Consider the following 27004-nt stretch of genomic DNA (forward strand, 5'->3'; position numbering starts at 1 on the left):
CTCATGGTGCCGGGATCACTCTGGGTGGGGGGAGAAAGTGGGGAGGGGAGGAGTCGGGGGCCATCGCATGAACCTCATCCCCATGGCATACTCTACACTTCCAGGAGGCAACATCAAAACCCACTTGTGGTCTTTTTAATCTCCTTTGCGGCATCTTCACAAGAAAACGATAGCACACACGCACCATCACACTTCCGCTCGGTTGCTAGGGCGTGTGTAACGTCCAATAGCTTCCCCCAAGCCTCACACTGGAAGCTGTTGCGGGATTGTGGGCAGTGCACACACCAAACTACTTCCAAGATGTCTGACATGGAGGATGACTTTATGTGCGATGATGAGGAAGACTATGACTTGGTATGGCTCTCGTGTCGTGGTTCCTCAAAGAATCAGATCCCATTTCCTTTTTAGAAATAGTTTCTGGTGATCATCATTAGTGGGACGGGAGAGGTAGGCCTTAGACTTCCTCCTGGAGCAGGAGCTTTGGCTGCAGTGTGTGACCGAGCGGTAACATCTCAACCTTAGTAGTTAGAAGCGGAGTCTCATTGCGAACTAAAACACAGTTGGGTTTGTAGTGAGTCGTGTTTGTTTCAAAACCGTACCGTTCTGGGTGGGATTTTAGTTGCCAATTCCCAGATGAGTTGTAACCTTGTGCGGCGGGCCTAGTCCGCTGGGTTAGGCCGAAACAGATTTGGGCCTGATCTCACTCCACTGACCCAATACTTAAAAATTATCTAATTGTGTCTATTGTACAATTTCAATTAATTCAAATTATGTTGGTCCCAGTATGGAAAGTGTAAGTCTGATTTAGAGCTTCATAATTATCCTTAACATACTTAAATAATGTACTTCAACAATTTAAACGCTGATACTGAAATTGTAGCAATAACTAAGTGAATGATGTTAGTTGGTAATATAATAAGACTGTAATTATCTGTCAAACATGTATTCTGTATATTTTGTTAAATTATTATCATCATGTGTATTTATCTATCACTTATGTGTATGAATATGCATTCTTTTGAAAGCAAAATTAAGCAGTTAGTTAAAATTAAGTTAAAAAGAGCTTGTGCATGAACCTTGAATGTGTTTTATAATAATTTAGAATTGATCTTCGGAACATTCTGAAAAATTATGGCAGTCAGATTAATGAAAATATGAGTCTTAATAAATTTGAACAACTATCAGCATTATCACTGAATTTTAGGAAAATGTACTCGAGCAACTATAGTTAATCAAATGATGGAGATGATCGTTGTTTTTGACATAATCTGTGGGAATCACCCATAATAATTTGAGCTTTGTGTAAGTCCTAAAGTCTTAATTCATGGGACACTTCTCATGACTCTGAGGATGTAAAATTTTTAAAAATGTGCAAAAGTGCCACAGTTTGATAGAATCAAATGCTTATTCCACTGATAGCCATTTACTGACATGGCCAAAACATACCATCAATTAAATGTGTTACACGTACAATGTTCATATCATTAAGATACTATTAATATATACTGACCTTGGGTATCAAATTCTCTGTGCCTCTCGATTCAAAAGATTGATTTTTATTTTGTTTTGAGGGTTTCTTTTATATTGGCTTTTATTCGAATATTTGGGGTAGAAAATAAAAAATAAATTCTTGATTTTATGGCTTAATGTTCTGAATTTTGCAAGGAACTGTCAGCATTTCCTTATGTACATTCCATCAGGATTTTTTTTACAAAGAATTATTAATAATATCCATTCATCTATTCTTTATTTGAATTAAATGTTTTTCCACTCATTAGTTGATAATTATATTTTAATTGTTAATGGATGAGCCATGTAAGGAAGCCAAGTTATCAGTAAAGGTATAAATCAGTAAAGGTTCTGCCATCTTACGATTTTCACCTCCCAGTGTCATCAGATTAATACACTTCCTTGTGAAATCCATTTGCACTGGTATTGAGCATACACTGAGGGGGAAAAATAGTACTAAGTTATTTGAATGTTGAAGCAGAGCACTTTTGATTATAACACTATCCGTCATACAAAGCCACCTATGTTATTTGCAATAGTTTATTTCACATTCTGTCAAACTCAAAATGTTATCCCAGCAGTTGGGTATGATTTTGTTTTAACTTTCAGGAATATTCTGAAGACAGCAACTCTGAACCAAATGTGGATTTGGAAAATCAGTACTACAATTCCAAAGCATTAAAGGAGGATGATCCTAAAGCAGCGCTTAGTAGCTTCCAGAAGGTAAAATATTCTATTTTATCTATTAAAATATGTTTTCTAATCTGAGAAGGGAACATTTCATCAATTGCTGTTTTTGTTGAACTCTGAAGATGGTAATTTTATGTACATACTGAAAGAATTTGGTTCTTTTATTCTGAAATCATAGACTGTCACAGCATAGAAATGGATTAATTGAGTAATCGGATCTGCACTGATCTTGTTTCCTGCGGGAGACACTTTATTTAATTCTAGCCATTGCTGTCCCCATGCCCTTTGAATGCTCCTTTGTTCAGATATTATCTAGTTCTCTTCAAAATAATTTAATAAATCTGCTTGAACAATAATTCATGGTTAATAATATTACATTCTTGCTATATTTCCATTAACTCATTTGCGGTTATCTTGAATTTGTAAATTAATTTCACAACCATTTCACCAACTAATCTCCACAATCTATCATTATTTGGTTTATTGTAGGCTTCTATAATAAAATCTATTGGGTCTCTTAACTTTATTTACTTCAATGGGGGGGAGAAAACCCGCTAGATTTGCCAGTCCTGGTAGTTTCCGTAAAAATCTATGTTGAATATTTGTGTTTGCTTTTGTGACCCTGGAATAATGAGGTGCCCATAATTTGCAATATTCTAGTATAGTTTAATTGAGCACACAAGTAGTGTAAATTATTTTGTACTCTGTACTTCCAGATACTAACGCAATGTTGTCTTTATCTTTGTTTAACAGCCTTCTCTAACTCTGAGACCTTTTAAATAATTTATAAATTTTCATGCCAAAATTCCTCTTGTCCATATAAAATAATAACATTGCTATGTTTTTCCTTCTACTGTGTTTTTCTACATTAAGCTTCATCTGTCAACCATCAGCCCATCCTGCTGGCCTCTCCATATCCTCCTGCAGTCTTTTACCATTCTTCTCATGATTGTCAATCCTCCTCCTCTGATTTGTTGTTATTCATCAAATCTTCTTTTCATGTACATCCCACTGGAAATTTATCTCTATGACTCATAAATATGTGGTAGCTGGAATATAAATTTACTCTGTCAACTGGGAAGTCAGTAGAGAGCATACTTTACGAATGGATTGGTCTAAATCCTGATGCAGAGTTTTGACCCAAAATGCCAACAATTCTGTTCCCCCCCAGAGATGCTGCTCAATCCACTGAGTTCCTCCAGCAGATTGTTTGTTGGTCGAAAGTAAACGTTGCTGTTAATTTAAACATGTAGAAAAACCAATACCAAGACTCTGTAGTTGATAGTTTAAAATATAATCCATTAATTATAGTAGGATTTTTTTCTCATTTGCCTAACTTCCCTAGATTTGTAATTTATGATCAGTGCTATATTAAATTTGTTTTGGAGGAACCTGTTGTGTGGAATGTTAATATGGTACCAATTTATTAACCTCCTCAGCTCAAGAGTTTTGTTTGCAAGCTACAAAGTTGGAGTTTTTAATTAAGTGAAGATGTGAAAGTGCAGTTTCTCCTGTTGACAATTTCTTAAATGTTTCCCTTGTGCATGAAATTCATTAGGATTACTGGTCATGAATATTTACTTGTCACCAGCAATTTTCGTAAAACATGAGAACAGCCTGCAGGCTGTCATATCAGTAGCTAATTGGATTGAAATAACTGCATCGGACTTCTCAAGTATTAGTTTTGTTTGTAACTACGTCCATTTCACCTGATAAAGTGCTTGTTTAACTCTCCATTAAGGTAAAACATTGTAATTGTTCTATGTAGTGTAACTAGCACAACTAAAGAGGTTATTTCAAAACACCTTTTTAACTATTGTGATTCATTTGTGAAATCCATCTACTGTGAAATGGGCATCCATGTAAATCCTCCCTTTTCACTGATGTTAGCTCTATTGATTTGAATCAGTATATCCTGGAAATAATATGTTTGAATTGAATATTGCTTAAAATGCAATGTGTTTGAAATGATTAGTCATTGCATTCTGATTCAAATGCTAATGCAAAAATCAAGTACTTGTCAAAATTCAATAATCCCTTCACAAATCATTGCCCAACTCTGCCAAGTTTAGGAGAAAATAACCTAATGTTCATCTTCCACCACAAAGTAATCACTTATCAGCAGTTTAATCTACTTAAAATGTTACACCATTGGCAAGATTGAAGCATGGTATCGTACATTAAATTCACCCCAAAATTATGATAGTACAAAGAAGTTAACATGTAAAAGCATCTGGAATCTGGACAGAGAATCTGATGTGATTCTCTAGCAAAAAATATTTTGCTTCAATGTAATTTCAGATTGTAGTGCTTGATTTACGGTATAATTGTTCAGTTGGTGTAGAATGACGGTTGCTTAGTGCCTCTGCTGAATCACAGTCCTGAAATTTTTTTGTGTGATAATACTTAATTCATTTTGTTACATGCTGTAACTCCCATAATTCAGTACGAAAGCAACTATTAAACGTTTGAACACTCAGTACGTTTAGTCGGAATGGCAACAACATAGATTCAAATAACTTACTAAAATAATACTTCAAAACAATTGGTAGTTTTACAATGCAAGTAACTTTGAACTCTTAAGAATTGTGGAATAAACAATTAAGGAACAAGTGACTATTTTTTCCAAATACACGAAACAGAACTAGAATGTTAAACAGTATAGCACAGGAATAGGCCCTTTGGCCCACCGAGTCTGTGCTGATCATGATGCCAATGTAACTAATCCCATCTACCTGAGGTTTGTCCATATCCCTCTATTCACTGCTTGTTCATGTGTCTGTCCAAATGCCTCTTAAACATTGCTATTGTATCTGCTGCTGCCACTTCCTGTAACAGCATGTTCCAGGCACCTTCCACTCTTTTAAAAAAAAACTTGCTTTACACAGCCTCTTTAAACTCCTCCCCCCCCCCTTCCCCCCACTTTAAATCTATGCTCTTAGTATTTGACATTTCTGTCCTGCGGAAAAGACTCCAACCAATTATGTATGCCTCTCATAACTTTATACTCTTCCATCAGGTTGCCCTGGAGCCTGTGATGCTCCAGTAAAATCAGTCGAAGTTTGTCCATCCTCTCCTTATAGCTAATATACTTCCATCCAAACAACATCCTGGTCAACTTCTTTTGTACCCTATTTAAAGCCTCCACATCCTTCCTATGGTGTGACCAGAACTGCACAGAATACTCCAAATATAGCCTAACCGAAGATGTATACAGCTGTAATATGACTTGCCATCTCTCATACGCAATGCCCCAGCTGATGAAGGCAAACGTGCTGTATGCTGCCTTTGCCACTTTATCCACTTGTGTTGCCACGTTCAGGGAGCTATGCACTTGCACCCCAAGATTCGTCTGTACATCAATGCTTCTAAGGCTCCTGCCATTACTGTGTACTTTCTGCTTGCATTTGACTTCTTAAAATGCATGACCTCGCAATTGTCCAGATTAAACTCCATCTGCCTTTTCTCAGCCCAAGTTTCCAACTGATTTATATCCTGCTTTGTATCCTTTCACAACCTTCCTCACTATCCACAGCTCCACTAATTTTTATGTTTGCAAACTCACTAATGAGACCGGCTACATTTTCATCCAAATCATTTATAAATATTACAAATCGCACAGGTCCCAGTGCTGATCCTTGTGGAACACCCCTCCACCACTGCCTTCTGTATTCAAGGATCAAGCCAATTTTGTATCCAACTTACCAATTCACTGTGGATCATATGTGACATAAATAGGTAAAACTCTCTTTCTTTCTGCACAGGTATTGGAACTGGAAGGCGAAAAGGGAGAATGGGGATTCAAAGCACTCAAGCAGATGATTAAAATCAACTTTAAGCTGGTAAGAACATCCATAGAGTACCATTTTACTTAGAACCTTAACAGAAATTCACTGTAATCATACTGTGCCTAGGCATTTGAAAGAAAAAGAATAATTTGAATTTTATGGATAAAGTAATGAAAAATGCACTGGTTAAATTACTTTATTTTGTCAAAATTGGGGGTGCCAATTAACCAGAAACTCAATTGGATCAGTCAAACAAATACTGTAACTACAAGAGCATTTCAGAGGCTGATTATCCTGCAGTGAGTGACTCGCTTCCTAACACTTCAAAATCATTCCACCCTCTCAGTTACACATCTCAAGAAACTTTTAAGCCCTCTTGATTGGCACACAATCCACCACACTAAATAGTCATCCCCTCCCCATTGACCCATAGTGGCTGCAGTGGGCACCAAATGCACTGCGCTTACTTGCCAAGACTACTTCAATAGCATCTCCCAAACCTGCAACCTCCACCGTGACGTAGGACAACGGCAGCAGCTCCAGGTGAGCACCACCACTTGCAGGTATCTCTCCAGGTCTCTCACTGTTCTGACTCGGAAATGTTTGTTATCACTGGGCCTAAACCCCAGATCCTGCTGCAGGACTGCAGTGGTTCACAAAGGCAGGTCACTGCCACCTTTTTGAGGGTAACTAGGATGGGTGTGAAATGCTGTCCTTGTCATTAATGCCCAGATCCCAAAAATAAATGAATTTATTTTTTTAAAAAAAACTACTCTCCAAAGGTTTTGACCTTAGTGTAGCACTTTTGATGACATGTTTCCTTGTGTATGTTCAACTCTTTAATTCTAAATGTTTAATTATAAATATGGTCAATTAAAGATACAAATGGAAGATAATTGAGGCTTGTCCCACAGGGTAACTATCCAGAAATGATGAACAGATATAAGCAGCTGCTAACGTACATCCGGAGTGCAGTTACAAGAAATTATTCAGAAAAATCAATCAACTCCATCCTTGATTATATATCCACTTCTAAACAGGTATGCATTTAAAATTCATCTGGAAGAACTTTGTTATTAACATCAATGTTTCCCTTACCATTTCATAATGGAGTGATATTCCAATGAAATCCATATGGATATCCTGGCTGATAATGCTGTAACCTGGGAGTGCAGCCTTCGGGAACCACTAGCACTGAACTGGTGACTAGAGTACAACAGGTCATCGCAAACCTCTGCACATCTCCCAGGCTGCGAAATCTGTTCGCTGAATCAACGCCAGTTAATCTTGCATAAGCACATGAAGTGAATGGGAGAAATTGGCTGCAGGAGAAAGATATAATTGGTTTTAATTATTTTTAAGTACATGGTTTTACTTTTAAAATTTTTTTTTCACAGATCCCGAGTGATTTTGAATGCTTGTGCATGTTAATGGGGCTCACTGGCTGTCAAAGCTGCTTAGTCAGCATTGCTAGTCACTTGCCCTGGGTCATTTCAATGTGCTGGGAGCCAGCTTCCGAGTGGAAGACTGCGCCCGTGACCGTGCTGGAAGAAACAGCATGATTCAGTGTGTGAACAAAGGTGACGTTGGAAAAACTCTGTCAATAGTTAATTGAATCCACAGCTGTAACAAAATTGTGGATATATAAACAATCAATGATGTAAATATGCCACTTTTCAAACCCAAGTCTTAAGTCCGTTCTTCAAGCAATAAATGAAAGTGCAAATATTCGTAAATAGTATATTTTTATGTTGGGTCTGTAAGGCTGGCAGTCAAGTGGTCGATGACAGTAATACTCGGCCATGAGAAACAGAGAATGGCCATAATTTTATGCTTCTGGGACTCCCTGTATATGATTTACAGAATCATTTACAGCATGAATTGTCAAATAAAGAGATTAAATCTTGTATTCAATAACTTGCAGTGAAAAACATGTTTGATACGAAAATTTATCCAACGGCACTTCACAGAAACATGAACCTGACAAAAATCACCACCATGTTGCCGAAGAACTATGTACTAAGAGCAGTTATTAATAGATTTGACAAACAAATGGGTATTGCATTAGAAGGGATGAATGAAGAGACATGAAGTTGGTGCCTACATGATTGAATATACAGGCACTGGTTGAATATAAACAAGTTGAAGCTAAACCTATCAATAGTGGGTTGAAAGGAGACACTGATTGACAAGAGGCAAGTATTTTAGGATACAGAGTTCCTGGGGAGAGATGAAGTCATGTGCAATTTAAAAATGGAAATACTAATTTTAAGTCAGAGGCTTTGGAAGTTAATGCAAATCAGTGCATGAAGCTGATGAATGAATGTGACATGGTGCCAGATAGGATAGGGTGTAAAATTTTACATGTGGTTGGTAGATTAGCTGGGTGAACACTTGAATGAGGATTATAGTAGCAAGTGAGCTGATGCAGAAATGAATATAGAAGTACATGATTGTTCTAATGAAGAGAAGGTTCAGGTTTGTAAAAGCCATTAAGATTACAAGTAGTGTAGTCAGTCTGAGGGTGGTTGCACAAGGTAGATGGAATCTATGCTAAGGATTTGGAGTTTGATGCAACCACTGAAGATGATAGTTTTTGGATGATGATGAGTGTTTATTTTGAGGATTTTGTGTCTCATCCGAGGCCAAGAACACAATAGAGTGATTAAAGTTTACATTGCATTTTGATTGCTGCAGGATCTAACAAGTGAATGCACTTAAAAAGTTGTTTCTTTTTGCTGCTTGGTGTAATTTTCTTTGACATTTGATGCAAGTAAACTTGTACTTTTCCAAGTCAGTTTTCTGAATCAGAAAACTGGGTTTAGTTATCAAATAATACTTGCACATGTCCCTTGTACATTTCAATCAGTTGTTTTTTGTTCAGCCATGAGTACATCATGGAAACGATTGAAGATGATCTCTACACTAATATTGTTCATCAAAACAGTGAAGAGATGTTCCTGTCCACACATGGAAAGTAGCTATTCTGACCATTCACATTTTCCTCCATTCAATCAGAACTTTTTCTTCATGTTTTTAACAGGTTTAACCTTGATTCAGGTTGCTTGAATATAGACCGAGAGTTTAGGGCAATTTTTTGTTACAAGTATGGCATTGGGGCATTTTGTCAGGATATAATTTTATAATTACTGTTCTGTGATGACTGCTGGAAGATATGGGCACAGAATGCTGTATTCCAGTGTTGTATAATCGACTAGCATTTAACCCATTGGCTCTTGGAAAGAGCAATTATTTGGATGAAGTTCTGGAGGACTGTAGCATCAAGAGAACTGTAAATGAGCATGACTCATAGAAAATTGACAACCAGAGGCTATTTAGACCATCATGTCAATGCCAGTCAAAAAAGCGCTGCTTAACATAATCCCACCTTCTTGCCATAGGTCTGTAGCCCTGTAGGGTAGTGTCATAAAATGAGGAAGATCTGTGTTTGATTTCCACAAATGTTTAAAGCAGAGTGACAGCTTAATTTATCCAAATTAATGAAATACTAGTGGTGTCCATGTATGTCCATATTTTTTGGTATGCCTTCTGTTTAGCATGCTAAATGCATGTCCCACTGTTTATTTTGATCTTCTGCACCATGTCAATTATAAAGGCAAATATGAGAGTTTAGAATTAATTGAGCAGTTCAGTTTGCCCCTGAAATGCCAACTTTTCTGTGATTTGACTGTCAGAACTTGTTACAATAAATATTCTCAAGTTTCAAAAACTTGTCCTTTCTCTAATGCTTTTTACTTGAAGATTTCAAAAGTAAACTTTTTTTTTTGAACATAGAACATTACAGCACAGTACAGGCTCTTTTGCCTACAATGTTGTGCCAACATTTTATCCTGCTCTAAGATCTATCTAACCCTTCTCTCCCACATAACCCCCCATTTCTCTATCATTCATGTGTCTATCTAAGAGTCTCTTAAATGTCCCTAATATATCTGCCCCCACAACCTCTGCTGGCAGTGCATTCCACGAACCCACCACTCTCTGTGTAAAAAAAAAACTTACCTCTGACATCCCTCTTGTATCTTCCTCCAATCACCTTAAAATTATGTCCCCTCATGAAGAAGATTTTCATTTCTGCAATCCTTGAATTTGAGATGCATGTCCAATTTTGCAATCCTTTATTTCTGACTAACAGGCCAAATTTTATGTATGGAAAGGAAAAGGTACTTTTTAGTAGTTTACAGCCAATGCCACACTTTTAAAATATAGTCACTATGTAATATAGGAAGTTATGGAGCAAATTTTCTATAGCAAGATTGTGCGAACATCAATTATACATGAATCCGAAGGATAAATATTTACAGAACACCACGAAATATCTTCTGTACTTTGCATGGTGCTATGAGATCATTTATATCCATGTAGGATGGCCAGGGTCTTTTTTTAAATATCTCTTCCTGAAAACATGCGTTCCCACAATACTCACCCAAAATTTCATTCTGGAATATCTGTTCAAGTCCCAGAGTAGATTATAAAATGTAAATCATTTGAATCTGGTGAGAGTCCTATGACTGACTCTTGCCAGGTAGAATTCAGATCTTTGAAGCAAGCAGCCTCCCACCCCCAGCTGTTAATTTCCAAGAAGTACCTTGTTATGCTTCTCTTCATGGTAATACTAAATAAGGTGCAGAATTTGTAATCGGAGTTGGATTAGCAAATGTTAAATTTGATGTGTCTTGTGGACATTTGTTCAACTTATTGCAAAATCACGATCTAGAGTACGTGCCACCATCAATGATGTATAACAGTTTAAAAAAAAAGTTCCCAGTTAATTCCTTACCACTGCACTTCCTGAAAATAATGTAACATAATGTAACTGGTGTAACTATGAATTGTAAAGGACAGTTTTTGAGTTGTCTCTGGATGTCTGTGTGTAAGTGTGTGTGGATTATAGAGCATGGTTTACTTTTGAAAACTTGTTCTTGGTAGCTTTTCTTCCACCACCTGGAAATCAAAGTTAGCTTCCGATCCAAAATGTTCCACAGTATACCATTAATTATATCTGTATTCACTGTAGAATTACCCCTACTGCTCCTGCCCCAACACTCCTTCTTAGTACATGTATTATTTGACAGCATTAAACTCTGGTTTCATGCGGGGTTTGTTATTAGAGCCAGGCTAGATGAGCTTCAACAGAATTATTTTTCTTTGCCTTGTTTGTTTGACACATGCCCGTGAAAACGGAAACATGGACCACCATTCCATTCCCTTCAGCCCTTTTCCTCCAGAAACTACAAGTTTCATAACTTGCTGTAATGAGGATATTAGCAAGTTGGAAGCATTCATATGTGTCCCTAAGCAAGAATAGGAGGGAGAATGACAAAAGGGAAGCAGTCTAGGAATCTTTAATATACTTTATTCCATTCTTCTTATTCTTCTTTCAATTTTGTTTTGCCTGCTTTTGCATTTTATTTGCTTTTCATTTTTATTTCTGATCTTGTGTTTATTTTAATGTGGTGTCTTCCCCTCCTGAACCTTTTCTTTTTGCCACATTACTTTTTCTTCCCATTTTAACATCTTTCTGTCCTTTTCATATTTTTATTTCTATCTCCTCCTTCCCCTTCCCTTTTTTTTCCCTTACCTGCCCTCTCTGGAACCTGTTGCAACTACCTTGGTCAAGCAGCAGAAGTCGATGAAGAGGCAGGGTAGCAGCGGGGAAATCGCAGAAACGGACCTGAAAGCTTGCTTTGGCGGGGAAGCTGAATCAAAGGTCAGAAAAAGATTTGCATAATGTCAGGAGGCAAAGGTGTGGACGAAACTTTAACATCAGTACTCGCTTTTACTGGTGCGGATGGTGATACGATTAATTAAATCAGAGTTCAATCTTGTATCAGTCATCTAATTGACTTAGTAGTATGTACAAGCATAGACGTCTGGAAATTATGGAAATTGCAGGATTGTAAGCACATTTAAACTTTCCACTGTTTCAAGATAATGTAAATCATTCATAATTTAAAGACTTATGTTGTTGAGTATGCCTCATAATAAATCAAGACTTCTGGTCCCACTATGATAGGAATGGTGAGATTGGCCTACGCATGAATTAACTTCAATTGTACAGTAAGTTCCATGGTGGTAATACAGAGGGCTGATCAACATAAATAAAATAAATTATAATTCCGCAGGCTGTCATTTCTGCTTCTGTGTCCCATTGTATTTTCACAGTGCACTGTATTTAACAGTAAACACTGAATCTTCAAAAAAAAATAGCCTTTGACTCTGTCAAATTAGTTAGATCTAAACTGAATATGCTACAAATATTTTTCCACTGCTGAAAAGCTGTCTGTTAATTTTAAAATTAGAAGTAAATAAATTGTTCTTAAACTAAATTAAATGTAGTGCTCTTTCAACCCACATCACCAAACTTGGAGGAAATGCTTTATGAAGAATGAACCGTCAGTAATTGCAGAGTGTGGAATTTCTTTTTCAAAACTTTGGATTGCCAGTGAATGACACCTAATAGGTATTAAAAATAAAATGTGGCCAAAATAATAGATATGTTTTGATAGGTAAGGGGGGGAAAGAGTAACAAATAGACTATGGCTGCAACATGTCTTGAATTGGGTTGAGGAAGAAATGGCCTTTTCTCGTTTTATTCCTTTTTACTTAATAATGAACAGTTTTACAGACCCAATGTAAAGATTTAATCCACTCTTAAAGTTATAAATAGCTGGTGATCCAAATCTAATCACTTTCAATATTTTAAAGTGGATAGTGATCCTACTCCAGAAAGCTACATTGGGGGAATGCAACTCTTTGTGCGTTTATTTTTCAGATGGACTTGTTGCAAGAGTTTTATGAAACTACCCTTGAAGCTTTAAAAGATGCAAAAAATGACCGATTATGGTTTAAGACAAACACAAAGGTAATTCTTGCCAAATTTCTATTTGTTGCATTGGATTCTAATCAGCTTACTATCCAGGCCTTAGCAAGTATTTTGAGTGATACTTAATTGATCACAATATATTTATTTTCAGCTTGGCAAGCTATATTTGGAAAGAGAAGAGTTTGGGAAATTACAGAAAATATTACGCCAACTCCACCAGTCATGCCAGGTATTCTGATCTTCTGGAAAAGTATTGTTAATGGATTACGATTAGGACGTTGTCCAGAGATCTGTAAAGAAGACATAGATTAAGTAACAAGAGTTTTGTTGGGAATAAGTTTTTGATGTGGTCCACGTATAAAGCAAGTCACCAAAATTACCTGACAATAAATCAGGCACCCTGGGTACTTCAGTACAGGGCTGGCAGATTTCCAAACTGTTGGATGTCACTCTTATTACCCCAAACCACATTTTGTTCTCCTCATTACTTATTCAGAGTACTAAACTTTCCAGTGAACCAAGTGAGTTTAAAGGGAGCAGGAAACTGAGACTTGGAGAGTTCAAAGGGAGTGTGGCAAATAGACCTTGGTGAGCTTCAGCTTGTCAAATCTGCCCACTTTCCTGACCCTAATTCCAGCCACACATCTGGCCCACACTCCCAATATATATGACCGATCTATAGATCATAAGTAAGGAGGACTTAGCATGCTGGTTAATGAGCCGGATGCCAACCCATGGTGGTTTCCTAATAATCGGATAATGGATTATTGGAGTGCAACTGTATTGATTTTGTGTGACTTGCCCTTTTTTGAGATTACATCAGAGACTGTGATTTGGCCACATTGAAAATCTTGTGTTTGAACCTGCATTTGATTGTTGATGTTATGTAGACAAACATATGTTATTTCTAGTTAACTGCTACATTAGAGTGAAGAAAAAAATAAATGGTTTAGTTTAATTTCCTTGTTTCACTAGGAATGATAAAGACAATGATAGTTTATCTCCTTTTCAGACGTAGTTTACAACCGCTTAATCATATTTAAACAGAATCCTTGCTTTAAAAAAAACTATGAGAATTATTAATGGGCCCAGCAAATAACACCACTCCAGCAGCCACATTTAATTTGCTAATTTTACCAATCAGCATAATTAATTTTTTTTGCATTAACTTCATCCGTTGCATTATGCCTTTCAAACATATTGCCTCAAAAGTATCACAATAGTTAGTGACAGGCTGAACAAAGGATTTGCTATTAAGAGGGGGAAAGAAAACTTGCCTCTTAAAGACTGGAATGCCTGTAAGCATTTAGCAGCCTTTGAAGTCTCATGAAGTCAATTTACACATGGCATATTCCCAAACAATGAGGTAAATGACCAGAGAAAATTTGGTTAAAGACCTTTCTGCTGTCCTTCAGATAACACTAATGATTGCAATTACAAGTTATTCAGTTGTAAAATCGCTTAAAATTAGCATTACAAATATGTAATGTCTTTTATTTATTACAATCTATATGGTGCACAATATTTCTACCTTAGTATTGCAATGTATTTGGTTAGTAAATATTTTGTCAATAGCCAAGGCATTGTTGTATTTGGGCTGCAGTAAGCATGAAACTGCAGTCCAAATCTTGCACTAATAGATTTTACGTAAAAGTTTCCAGTATAGAAGGGGCTTCATCGCTACCTTGCATCTACATACCAGTTAAAGGAATTCTATGACTATGCCTTGTACAGATTTATCATTACTTATTTACTTTAGCAACTGGTGTCCCACATAATAAAATCAAAAATACTTCTGGCATTGTTAATGGTTTTAAGTACACTTAAGTGTTATTTTCTGGGAATTAAAATGCTGACACGACACTCCCAAATCCCAGTTATATAGTCGATTGTAACAAATCGGAGGACCCAGGCCACTTGTAGATTCCATCATCTCTCTATTTCTCCTACAGACCTAGTCCTCCTGCAAACCATTAAAATCACAACACCCCTCTCAATAATAACATAGACTTCCTACCTATCTACCTACATATAATTTGGAGTAATCTGAATTAATTATGTTTTCACAAAATACTAGTTTCCCACCCAAATGAGTCAAAGTGCAATTGCATCCCCACTCTCCTTAACATTTCCTTGCCATAATTTCATCTTTTATTCTTCATAATTTATCAGTGTTGCACTTTTCAGATTACCTTTCATAAATCAGTATTTAGTATTATGCAGTACTAAATCAGGCCCTTCAGCCCACCAAGTCCTGCTAACCATCAAGTATCCATTTATACCAGTCTTGCGCTTAACCTGGTTTATTCTCTACACATTCCCATCAAATCCACGCCACCCCCTCCCCCCCCAAGATTCTACTACTCACCTATACATTAAGGGTAACAGTGGCCTATTAAACCCCCATCCACACATCTTTAGGATGTGGGAGGAAACCAGAGCACTCAGAGGAAATGCCAGGACACTGTTCAAACTCCACACAAACAGCACCTGATCTCAAGATCGAACTCGAGTTGCTGGAACTGAGGCAGTGGCTCTGCTAGCTACACCACCCCTGCTGTTCTTAACCTGTTAAAGTTGCTAGGAAAGATTAATTAGTAATAAATGAAAATAAGCACGATGCAATATTGTAAAATTTTCTCATTATTTCAGTGCAATGGTTAAGTCTTTGTTTCCAAGTGCTAAAGTTTTATCCATTTAGGAATCTTGATGTTTTTGTGCGCAAATTGCAAAAAGTTAGCATGTAGCATGTGGTTAGGAAGGCAAATGGGGTATTGCAAGGGGGGTTAAAGTTTATGAATGGGGAAGTATTGTTACAATTGTACAGGGTATTACTGAGACCACACCTAGAGAATGGTGCACAATTTTGGTCTCCCTTTTTACAAAAGGATATACAGGCATTGGAGGAGGTTCAAAATTTTCACCAGGCTAACTCTGGGAATGAGAGGGTTGCCCTGTCTTATTAGATCTGTATTCTAAAAGAAATTATATCCATATTCTTTGGAGTTTAAAAGGTGATTTCATTGAAATATCTGAAGAAGGGACATGATGGGGTAGATGTTGAGATGTTCCCATTGGTGGAAGACTCTCAAACTAAGGAACACTGTTACAGTATTAGGGAATGGTCATTTAAAACTAAGATGCATCATAATTTCTTCTTGTGGAGGGTAATGAACCTCTGGAATTCTCTACCACCCTGTAGAATTGTGGAAGCTCAATTATTGGGGATATTTCAAGAGGAAGTAGAGACTTTTTGAAAGATCTGCCATGACCGTATTAAATGGTAGGCAGGCTCGAGGGTCCAAGTAAACTACTCCTGTTCCTTTTCTTTATGTTCTTTTGTTCCAAGATTGCTTTTATTGTTTTGTAGACTGATGATGGTGAAGACGATTTGAAGAAAGGGACACAACTTTTAGAAATTTATGCTCTGGAGATCCAAATGTATACCGCACAAAAGAATAATAAGAAATTAAAAGCACTATATGAGCAGTCCTTGCACATCAAATCTGCTATTCCTCATCCGCTTATCATGGGTGTCATCAGAGGTGAGTATTCAAATAACTGGTGAATAAATCAAAACTAATTTCATGGGCGTGCGCACATAGGCTTTTTAGGCTCTTGGAATGTTGTACAAGTTGCAAAAGCAAGAACTGGTAATGTTCAATTAAATAGTGTGTCTGCAAATATTTCCGTCTTTAATTGGATTTATATACTTTGTGAAATTGTAGCATGCTTAGATAATATCATTTTATTATGACTGGAGTAATTGCTGCATACAGTATATGGTCACTTGTAATATTTTGCTGCTAGAATGGAAGTATGTTTAAACTGATCTATCAATCCCTTTGCTGTAAAAAAATAAGAAAACTGATGTTGCCTAAAGTTAAGTACTGAATGAAATTTCTTCATTTCCAAATGTAAATTCCATGCTCCAGGCCAATTTGGTTATATCACTTCGAGAATCAAGTACCTGAACAAGAGTGATCGTTTTAGTTTGTGAAAAATGGTTACTCAGTCGCAATTCGTTTTTTTTTTAGATGCTTAAATAATAGGAATGTTTCCAAAAATGTGCCTTTCTAATGAAAGGTTGATATGTTAATCCTTGGTAGTTTAAAACAGGATTAGTTCTTAATCTGGCCTGACCTCTTAAAACTAATGTTCAGGTGTTTCCTGTGGGCTGGTCTTTGCTGGCCTGAAATCAAGCAGAGTGGATTCATTGTTTTGAATGGGAAATTGCCAAAGAACAGCATTGCCTTTCTTTGTATTGTTGGCATCTAGTCTGTGATCTCTGAAGTATAATGAGACGATTGTTTTTTTTTAATAAATAGATTGCCATTTGGGACCTCAATTGCGCAGGCAATGTGCTTCTAGAGTTTACACCAATGTATTCTAAAGCTGGTGTGTAGAAGTGACCAGGGTTAATACCATGCTTCACTGAAATTCTTTTGTACTGCATTACTGGCCATGTAATTTCAGTGTTTGATTTAAATGGCAAATTGGAAATTTACTGATTATCTCCTTGTATATCACCACGTATTTTGTTTTATTATAAATTGTCAAGATTTGTGTGTCATTGTCACTGAAACAAAATGCAAAATCTGTAAGTTGGCACAGAAGCATTGACTGCAGTGAACGTCAATAAACTGAACTTCAGATGCAAGCAGCAGCATTTTCAATGGGAATTGTCTCTCTTTTTAAGAGAGATTTTATTTGAATGCTTTGATTTGGGACAACTCATAAATCTAAATAAGAGAATTGCTATATTAAAAGAATTCATGACAAGGAAGTTAAATGTACCTAATGCCATAGATTCCTTGCAGTAAAGGAGGAGGCCATTTGGCGAATTGAATTTGTGCTCAACCTCCATAGAGCAATCCTGTGTGAGACTCATCCTCCTTTATGATATCTTTCCAATATCTTACCTTAATATCTATCTAATTCCCCCTTTGAAAGCTACAACTGAAACTTTATCCACCATTCTTTCAGCGATTCATTGCTATTCAGATTATATTATTAGCTGCATGTTGTTTTGAAACATCTTTCCTCATGTCACCCCTAAACAGGAACAGGCCCTTCGGCCCATGATGTCTTTGCCAGACACAATGCCGAATTAAAGCTTTTACCAGACTCTTTTAAAATTCTTTGTTCCTCCGCTAATAGGAGCAGCTTTTCTTTAATTATCCTATCTCAGCCTTTCTCTATCAAATCTCCAAATCTTTTGTTTTGAAAAGAGGCCATCCACAGATTAACTGAAATGTATTGTTACTACAAATTTTCTGTACCTTCTCTCATCCTTTTTATAAACTAGACCCAGTACTCCAGCTGTGGCCTAACCAGTGCTCAACAAAATCTCCTTGAGTTTTTGTATTTTATATATCAATTCATAAAATCTTGCTTTATAAGCTGCCTCCAAGATTTATGCACATGTACGTACTCCCAAGTTTCTCTTTCTGGACCCTATTTAGAAATTTAGTTTATATTGTATTTCTTCATTCCACTTGTACTTGGAATGCAAGATGAAATTTAATTCAACAATGAGGAATATACTTCTGTCCCCCTCATAGGTTGACACAAGCAGACTTAAACCTTGCAGCCCAGAGAACTATGTCACTAATATACATCAAAAATAGCAGTGGTTCTAGCACTTATCTCTGGAGAATATCTCTGTCTTAAAAAAACCCATTTTTACCCTAGGTTGGTGGTAGACTGTTTAAAAAGAATGGACTTTGCAAACCAGCTTTAGGTGTGGAACTGTACCATTTGCTTTCGAAAAGTCCTAACAGCCCGCCTATTGCACTAAATACTGTAATATTCCAGAATTAGTTATAACTTTCAAAATGGAAATTGATCTATATTTGTAAGTAATTTTTATTTCTAGGAGCTGAATTTCAAATCCATGACAGGATGAAAATTTATACCTGTTATTTCAAAGTGTATCTATAATTTATTGCAGAATGTGGAGGTAAGATGCACTTAAGAGAAGGAGAGTTTGAAAAGGCCCACACTGACTTCTTTGAAGCATTCAAGAATTATGATGAATCAGGAAGCCCCAGACGTACAACTTGCCTGAAATACTTGGTTTTGGCTAACATGCTGATGAAGTCAGGAATTAATCCCTTTGATTCTCAGGAGGTAAAGTAATAAATTAATTGTGTTAGTGTTTTGAATTTTGGTCTAGCATTTTATTACAGTACTTATTTATTGTATTTTCTTCAGGCCAAACCCTACAAAAATGACCCAGAGATTCTTGCAATGACAAATTTAGTAAGGTAAGTGAAATGGTGCATAAATATGTCATTTTCCTGAGTAGTCTGTGCAATTTACAAACCAAAAACAATGAATTTAGTTGCAAGGTGCAAAAGGCAGTTTAGTGTGTGCTTTTTTTCCTAGTTTGAGGTAACATTTTCAATTTGGCAAGTAACTATTAAGTTATGTTTTGGTTGCTGTTGTATTGAAAACATTAAGCTGGGAGAAATTGTTGCTATCCAAGCCTGTGATTGAAGGTTTTGTTGGAAGAATTGGGTGAAAACAAAATTACTATATTTAACTAAAACTAAGTCCACGTAATATATTGGGAATAAAACTGATGCCCAAGAAAACAGTAAAAGAAGGCTTTTTGATTGATTTTTGGCTCATCTGTTTGGAAAACCTTTCTCTTTTCCCCATGATATCGTATTGAACTATCCCTTAATTAATTGCAGGCTTTTTTGCTTCACTGCCATACACTACATGTAGAAACATACAGTGTCATACAGCACAGGAACAGGCTCTTCAGCCCATTGATTCCATGCTGACCATCATCCACCCATTTACTCTAATCCTACACTAATCCCATTATATTCTCTCCACATTCCCATCAATTCCCCTCAGAATCTACCACTTGCCTACACGCGAGGTAATTTACATTAGCCAATTAATCTGCCAACCCACATGCCTTTGGGATATGGGAAGAAGCTGGAGCACCTGGGGGAAGTCCATGCAGTCACAGGGAAAACGTGCAAATGCCACACAAACGACACCAAAGGTTAGAATTGAACCAAAGTCACTGAAGCTGTGAAGCAGTGTCACTGTGATGTTGTAACTTCCAAATTTGGCTTTTAATGGTATGAACTTATCTCTCCTTTGTCTCATTGAGATGGACCAGAATTTACTGCCAATGGAGTGTTACTTGCACTCACTGTTGACCTGCATGGTCATCATAAATAAACTTGTGTGGATCTGCTGCTGTGAACTTCTAGTCCTGAAAGCTGAGACCCAGTACAGTTGCAGGATCTTATACAATGTATTGTCACTAAGTATTGGATAAGAAGGGTCAGATAATGTACCTTCCAGCTCTCCTACCTGTCAAAAATTGACATCCAAAAACTTTTAAAATATTCAAAGCTAAGTAAACTCTATGCAACAACTTAAAAAAACTATTAATTCCATTGTTTTTAAAAAACATCAACCACTTATGAAGGTTGACAAGTTTCATGGCCAGGAGAATCCTTTTACACTTCCTTAACATAGCAGTTTTGTAGATTTGATGGACACACTCATAAGAGATCATATTATTTGTGGAATCCGGGATTCTAGCCTGGGGAAGTGGCTGCTGCATGAGACAGAGTTTACTGTAGAAAAGGGCATATACACCTGCAAGGTTGTGGAGACATCCACATCTGGGCTTGAAATATTGGCTGACTAGCTGGGGAAATACAGAATGTAAGCACAAAATAAAAATCAGAACTGATAAAGCATTGCCAAAATGACTTAGATATTTCAAGTATTGTGGACAGCAATAAGTAGCTGGGAAGTGCATATGGGGGGGAGAAAATGACTATGGTGTGGTTTGAAAAATTATTTTTACAAGCAATGAACATCAGGACTATGGAGTGGATGAGATAAGCCAAGCAAGGACAATTTCAGAGTGCCATTGGGCACCATGATCATGGTGAAGTGAGGAAGGAAAGCTCACTAGATGTCCTTGTACCAATATCTTGGCTTAGATACAAGCAGCGGCACCTCAGTGATACAAGAACAGTGTGTAATGTTTTTCTGAATCAACCCATCAATTTCACGGCAGTGCAGTTTTGAACCAACAAATTCGTTGTGGCTATCCCTCGAGGTTGAGGATGATGGTCTTCATTCTGTTGATCTATTTATGGGCTCTCAAGTGGCTTATTGAGTCCAATCTTGGCTCTGAAAGTTCTTCCACATTTAGGACAGGTAGCTCCAGATGGCAGATCAGGCTTTGGTTGTTTCTGCCTCTCTTTCCATTTTCTTCTCTTTTCCTCTAATTCTGCACATCTGTTGGCTTCGAAAGTTGCTGTTCCTTCTCGGATGATGGTTTGCCAGAGTTTCCTGTCCCTGGCACTGGTTTCCTAATTGTTGATGTCGATGTTACATTTCCTCACGTTGGCTTTTAAGACTTCTTTAAATCTCTTCTGTTGTCCACCTCTTTTACGTTTGCCTACTTTAAGCTGGGAGTAGAAGATTTGTTTCAGCAGATCTTCTACTTTCATCCGAACAACATGACTGCTCTGTCTTAGTTGGTTCTTGATAACGTTGGCTTCAATGCTTGTTGTTTTTGCTTCATTTAGCACGCTGACATTGGTTCTTCTATCTTCCCAGCTGATATTTAAGATATTTCGAAGACAGTGTTGATGGAACTTATATATTGTTATATTTATAATTATATTGATGTACAACAAGGTTATATTGAAGACAGCTGGGGATACTCTCTTAAGGTGATAAACTCAAAAAATCAAAAGAGCTGGTTGTAGTAGACCAGAAAGAAATCTCATATGACTGAAGGTAACACAGTGGGACTGATAGAAATGCACATGACAGGATATTAAGAAATGATTTAATGCAAGTGCTCATTTCAGCTGCACAAGTCACAGATAGAAATGCTGATGGAACAGGGAAGCCAAAAATGCAAAGGGTGCAGGAAGGCAAATTGAAATAGCCAAAAGCAGACTGATACACTGCTACTACAGAGATGCTAAAGACTGTAGCACCTGGAGGGGAGTCAGTGAGGATGAAGCCTTCAATTAGACAACACCAAATGTGGTGGAAAGCAGTTACGAGTCAACAAACACCATACCCCAATGATAAGAGGAGATGATGGAGGCGGGCATCCCATATTGTTAGCACAGGTGTCATCTCAGGAAGACTATTAAAGAGGCCTGCTTGAAGGAAGCAGGGGAAGATACCAAAGGTGAACCGCAAACCCAGCAGGACAAGATCACTGTAGCTCAATGTCAGGCTCCAGAACTGCAGCCAGTTAGATCCCAAAGCAAAGTTCATCAACTTGTATATCTGAAGGGCTTTCTGCTAATGTACACCAAGGATTTTGTGTGGGTTTTTTTTTCCTTGTTATTTCTCGCTATTAAAGGATAGATCTAATACATGTGCTTTAAATAATATTGTGTTTCCCTTTAAAAATTGTAGCATGTGACCAAGTGCTCTTTGAATGTTACTACAAATGCTTCAGTATTGAACTGTGCAAAACCAGTTTGCCACTTTGCTTGTCTCTCGAAGTTATTTTGTTTAAAGCACTTATTATTTTGATTTACCAGATATTCTTCATCATCTCAGTAAGTGAATGAACATAAAATACAGGGAGAGGGTGGATTGGCCCAATCTGACTGGTCTAATTAAAGTCCATCATAACAAAAGAAAACATAATGTAATGGCTGTTGTACCAAAATCTTAAAATTGTGATAATAAAGATAACTAAGTTTTTTTTCATTGTGTAAAATCACGCATGGGGGGTGGGATCTGACTTCAGCTCAAACTCTGCTATTTCAATTCTGTCTGCAATATAAGACAGACTGATTCCAGATACTCTTAATTTCTGGACAATCTACATTTTTAACAGGCAAAATTAATTTAAATTAGCAAACTGGTGCTTGAACCTGTTCACTCTAACAGAATCATGAATTTTTAATACATTTGATTTTGGAAAAATGGCCTTGTTCAGCCAACACATATTTGAAGAGAATTGAAGTCAAAGTATATTTTTTCCTCAGTGCCTATCAAAATAATGACATCACTGAATTTGAGAAGATTCTGAAAACCAACCACAGTAACATCATGGATGACCCCTTTATAAGAGAACACATAGAAGGTATGGCTCGTGTATTTGCAACTTTGTATGCATGCATTTCAAAAATCTACACTATGAATTGTTTACTTCATGTTACTTTTGGGAAATGTTTTATACAGTTATAATTGCAATGCCACTATTTTCTATTATAGCAAAGAATTTAACATACTGATGGTATTTCTGAAAGCAATAAAAATCCTTCAGTGTACTACAGTCTGATGTGCCTATATATATTAAATTTCATTAGCAAATAACTATATCATATGTTTGCATTCATCTAAATAAAAGCAAGAATAGAATAGTGAGGATTTAGAGCAACTCCTTTAACCACTTGCAGACACACTCTTCATTTGTCTTTCCTTTGCACATTGTCCTGCTCTGACCAAGTTTAATTAATAAGTGGAAACCACATGAAGAACACACTTCTAAAAATGTGCATCAGGATATCCACCCTGCATAAGCCCAGGAAAGGTTTACAATTACATAATTCATCCATCTTTTTCTTCATCCTACCCATCTTTTTCTGCATCCTCTAAACTATTCTTCATCCCAAATTCTTTGCTCCTGGTGGCATTATTCTTTATCATCAGTTTGGAGTTTTTAAAGAAAGTTAACAAATGGCAATTATTTGTTGTGTAATATACTGTATATCTGGTGTGTTTAAGGAGTTAACCTTATTAAATTGTCCCTTTACAGCTGTGGCTAAATTATTTTGCTTTTGCCTAATCTTGTGGTCATTCGGATAAAAGGATTTTTGTACACCAAAAGTAAACCAACTCATTAGCATTAATGAATATATATAAAAAATATAGATGTTGGAAACCTGAAACAAAAACAGAAAATGCTAGCAATACTCATCAGGTCAGGTAGCATCAGTGGAATGAGAAACAGGTAATGTTCCAAGTCAAAAGCCCTTTTTCACTTGGAGCTGGATGTTATCTGTGTATGTTAGAAAACAGAGCCCCTGTATTTTTTGATGATATCAATAGGGGCTGCATGTGTATGAGGAAAAGTAGAGAGCCAAGGATGGATCCTTTGGTATACTTGGTTCTGCAGAGTATTTCCTGCATTTTATTTCAGATTTTCAGCATTGTAGTTTTTTTGCTTGTAGATCCTTGGATGCCTGGAGGTGACTATGCAGGTCAACAAAAAAAGTGAATGCCAGAAATGCACTGGCATTGAATTGGATGGATTTGCTTAAAACCAAGCAAGAACTGTTCCTCTGAATTTTACAAGAGAGGCAACGTAATTAAAGCTACAGAGAAGTCGAGGAAGAGATATTGTACCACTTCGCATAGTGTCATTTGTCACATTGATTTAGGGCCGTCTTGGTTCGTGGTGGGCCAGAAACTTGCAGGAAAGATGGGCACAGATTTGATGATCATCATTGTTCAAGAATGTTAGTAAAAACAGGCACGCTGGTGATGGGTCTGCAGTGTTGAAAGGCAATGTGGGCATGGAGGGAATTTTGCATGGTGGGAATACTTTGAAGGAAGGACTTTTCCAGAGGAGAGGGAACATTTCCAATGTTAGATTGCATGGGGTTAAAAAAGAAATCTGAGTGGTCAACTTTTTCTGTGAAGATGGGATGAGTGCCTGTGTCATGATCCTCATGAATCCAGGATGTTTGGCATGATGGGAGGCAACCAAGCCAGAGTCAAAGGTTCAAATTTAGCTTGACTAGATGGTTCACAGACTCCTTGCACATACGACTGGTTGAAGAGGACTGTGGAAAGGGATCTAATGAGGCCGATGGTGTGCACAAAATATGCCAGGAGATATCTCAGCCCTACAAAATAATTGTGAATGAGGGGCTTTGGCAGAGGAGATTAAGGCCAATTTGTAGTAGATATATTTCAGAACAAGTGATGTATGTATACATTAAACAACTGTTCATAGATTTATTCCCTTGAACTAGAGAGAACTAATGTCGATATTAGAGAGTTTCATACAGTTTTTAAATGTTAGAATCTCATTTCATGTCAGGGTATTGCGGGCTCACATTTGCCACGCCATTTTCCAAATTCCAAACTCAGAGAAGTGTGTTCTCTGCAAAAGCCTATTAAAGGAGCAGTTCATAATTATCCTGGCAAGTTAGTTTGTTGCAGTGCATGCAGTTTCCTGTGCTCTGCTGGAAGTGAGAATGTATTACCCAAATATTATTTATCTGTATTCTTCCTGATGATGTATTTTTTACCCCCACAGAACTATTGAGGAACATCAGAACCCAAGTCTTGATAAAATTAATAAAGCCTTACACTAGAATACATATACCATTTATTTCAAAGGTGAGTTCCTATTTTACAGTTAATATCTTGTCAGATTTTGTCAATATTCATTTGGTAAAAATATCCAAAAATACCCACTAGTCATGTAATCTTCAACAATTTCAGGTTTGGCATTCAATTATCCAAATTTCAATACTATCTATTCCCAAACTGTTATTTTAATCATCGTTGTTGTTGTGGTAATGTATTCTAAATCAGTGGTAATAGAAGTATAAAGCCCCTATACTTCGATTGAAAACTTTATGCTTAATTTTGTGGTCCAAAATGATGGATGTTGATTAAATAGCAAACTGAGCCATTGAATGATAGAGAAAACTTCTAAAAATCATCCTTCCCATTTAGAATTGATGGCTGACCATGGGTAATAGTGTATTTGGATTATCTTGCCCTCTAGTCTTTGGACAGCTTTGGATGATGGGGTTGTAAGTGGTTGCATGTTCTTTGAAGTGGAGTTCAGAGGCTACTAACAGGATAAAATAATTGTTGAATATGTTTCTAGCCATTTCACTCTTTATTGCCTTGTTTGACTTTCTGTATAATTTGTTTCTCTTGAACCATTACTGTTTCAATTGATTCTGTTCCACCTACTCAATTATGAAACAAATTTCATTGAAATCAAATTTAATTTTATTAGCAATTTTTGAAATTTTATGTAATTTATTCTGTTTTATCAATCCTGTGTTTTGCCTAGGAGTTGAACATAGATGTAGCTGATGTAGAGAGCTTGTTGGTGCAGTGCATACTGGACAAGTAAGTGCTCTTCTTGATGGTGATGTATTTCTTTGTATTTCTTGAGTTAGTAGGTGAAATATTTCCATAATCCATCAGTTACAGCAAGGATACAGTAATGGTTTTGTTTCAAAATTGATTAAATATTATTTTCACCCACGTTAAACATTGCCTGAAATTTAACTAATTGAAAATGAATTGAATGATTCATGGTTACCTAATTATTAACATTATTTTAACACTGCATTTTTTTTAGTTGAACAGTAAATAAAGCTATAATGGAAAATTACTATTCAATCTACTGAAAAAATGTTTTGCTTTACTTTTAGCACTATTCATGGGCGGATTGACCAAGTCAACCAACTTCTTGAATTAGATCATCAGAAGAGAGGCGGGGCCCGATATACTGCATTAGATAAATGGACCAATCAGCTTAATACACTCAACCAAGCAGTTGTCAGCAAATTGGCTTGATGCAATTTAAGCTTCTACAATAATACAGTGGAAAAGATGCAGTGATTAAACCTTAAAAACTGAGAATGGCTGAACTGCTGCTGTTGGTTGGCCCTGAAAACTACCAGAGCAATGGCAGAAGTGCTTTTTGATCAACTGGTTCGTGTTTTGTTGCTGCATTTGTCCCAAGACCACAGCTTTAATCTGAAGAAAACCAAACTGCTGCAGGATTTATGGTGTATTGACATTGTGCCCTCCATCATAAGGGAACTGATGGTCAGAGAGCTGTTTGTCATAATTTAAAAACACAGACTCTTCACTTTGACATCTAAGTATTTTATCAGTTTAAAAAAAACTCACTGAAATGTTAAACAAAACTTGCAATAATTTGATATGCGTACTAGTTTTTGAAGATGCATTCTTTCATGTACGATTTGGCATGTTTGCGTCTTTCTGCAAAATGTCATGTCAACTTCCAAGTTATGTGGCCCATGAGTTTTCTGTACCTGCAGTGTAGTAAAAATTAAGACAGGAACCTTCTTCTGTGGCATACTGTCACATCAGGTTTAAAGCAGCAAAATAAAATACAGCTCGGAAATGGGAAATGCTGTAA

The 27004-nt window shown here is 36.8% G+C and overlaps 1 protein-coding gene across 2 annotated transcripts; it reads left to right on the plus strand.

Moving 5' to 3' along the window:
- The first annotated feature begins 3 nt into the window (after window positions 1-3).
- cops2 (COP9 signalosome subunit 2) lies at window positions 4-27004 on the plus strand. 2 transcript variants are annotated; one of them, XM_052040399.1, is made up of 14 exons: window positions 188-354; window positions 2119-2232; window positions 5964-6041; window positions 6902-7027; window positions 11629-11715; window positions 12781-12870; window positions 12983-13060; window positions 16202-16376; window positions 18785-18963; window positions 19048-19100; window positions 22845-22942; window positions 25127-25209; window positions 25901-25959; window positions 26268-27004. In XM_052040399.1, the coding sequence occupies exons 1-14, from the start codon at window positions 301-303 to the stop codon at window positions 26410-26412; spliced, it is 1419 nt and encodes a 472-aa protein (XP_051896359.1). In that variant the 5' UTR covers window positions 188-300; the 3' UTR covers window positions 26413-27004. The 2 variants fall into 2 exon arrangements, with proteins under 2 accessions (XP_051896358.1, XP_051896359.1); XM_052040398.1 differs by lacking the exon at window positions 11629-11715 and having other exon boundaries at window positions 4-354.

Source organism: Pristis pectinata, chromosome 28 (genome assembly GCF_009764475.1).
Source record: "Pristis pectinata isolate sPriPec2 chromosome 28, sPriPec2.1.pri, whole genome shotgun sequence".
Taxonomy (NCBI): domain Eukaryota; kingdom Metazoa; phylum Chordata; class Chondrichthyes; order Rhinopristiformes; family Pristidae; genus Pristis; species Pristis pectinata.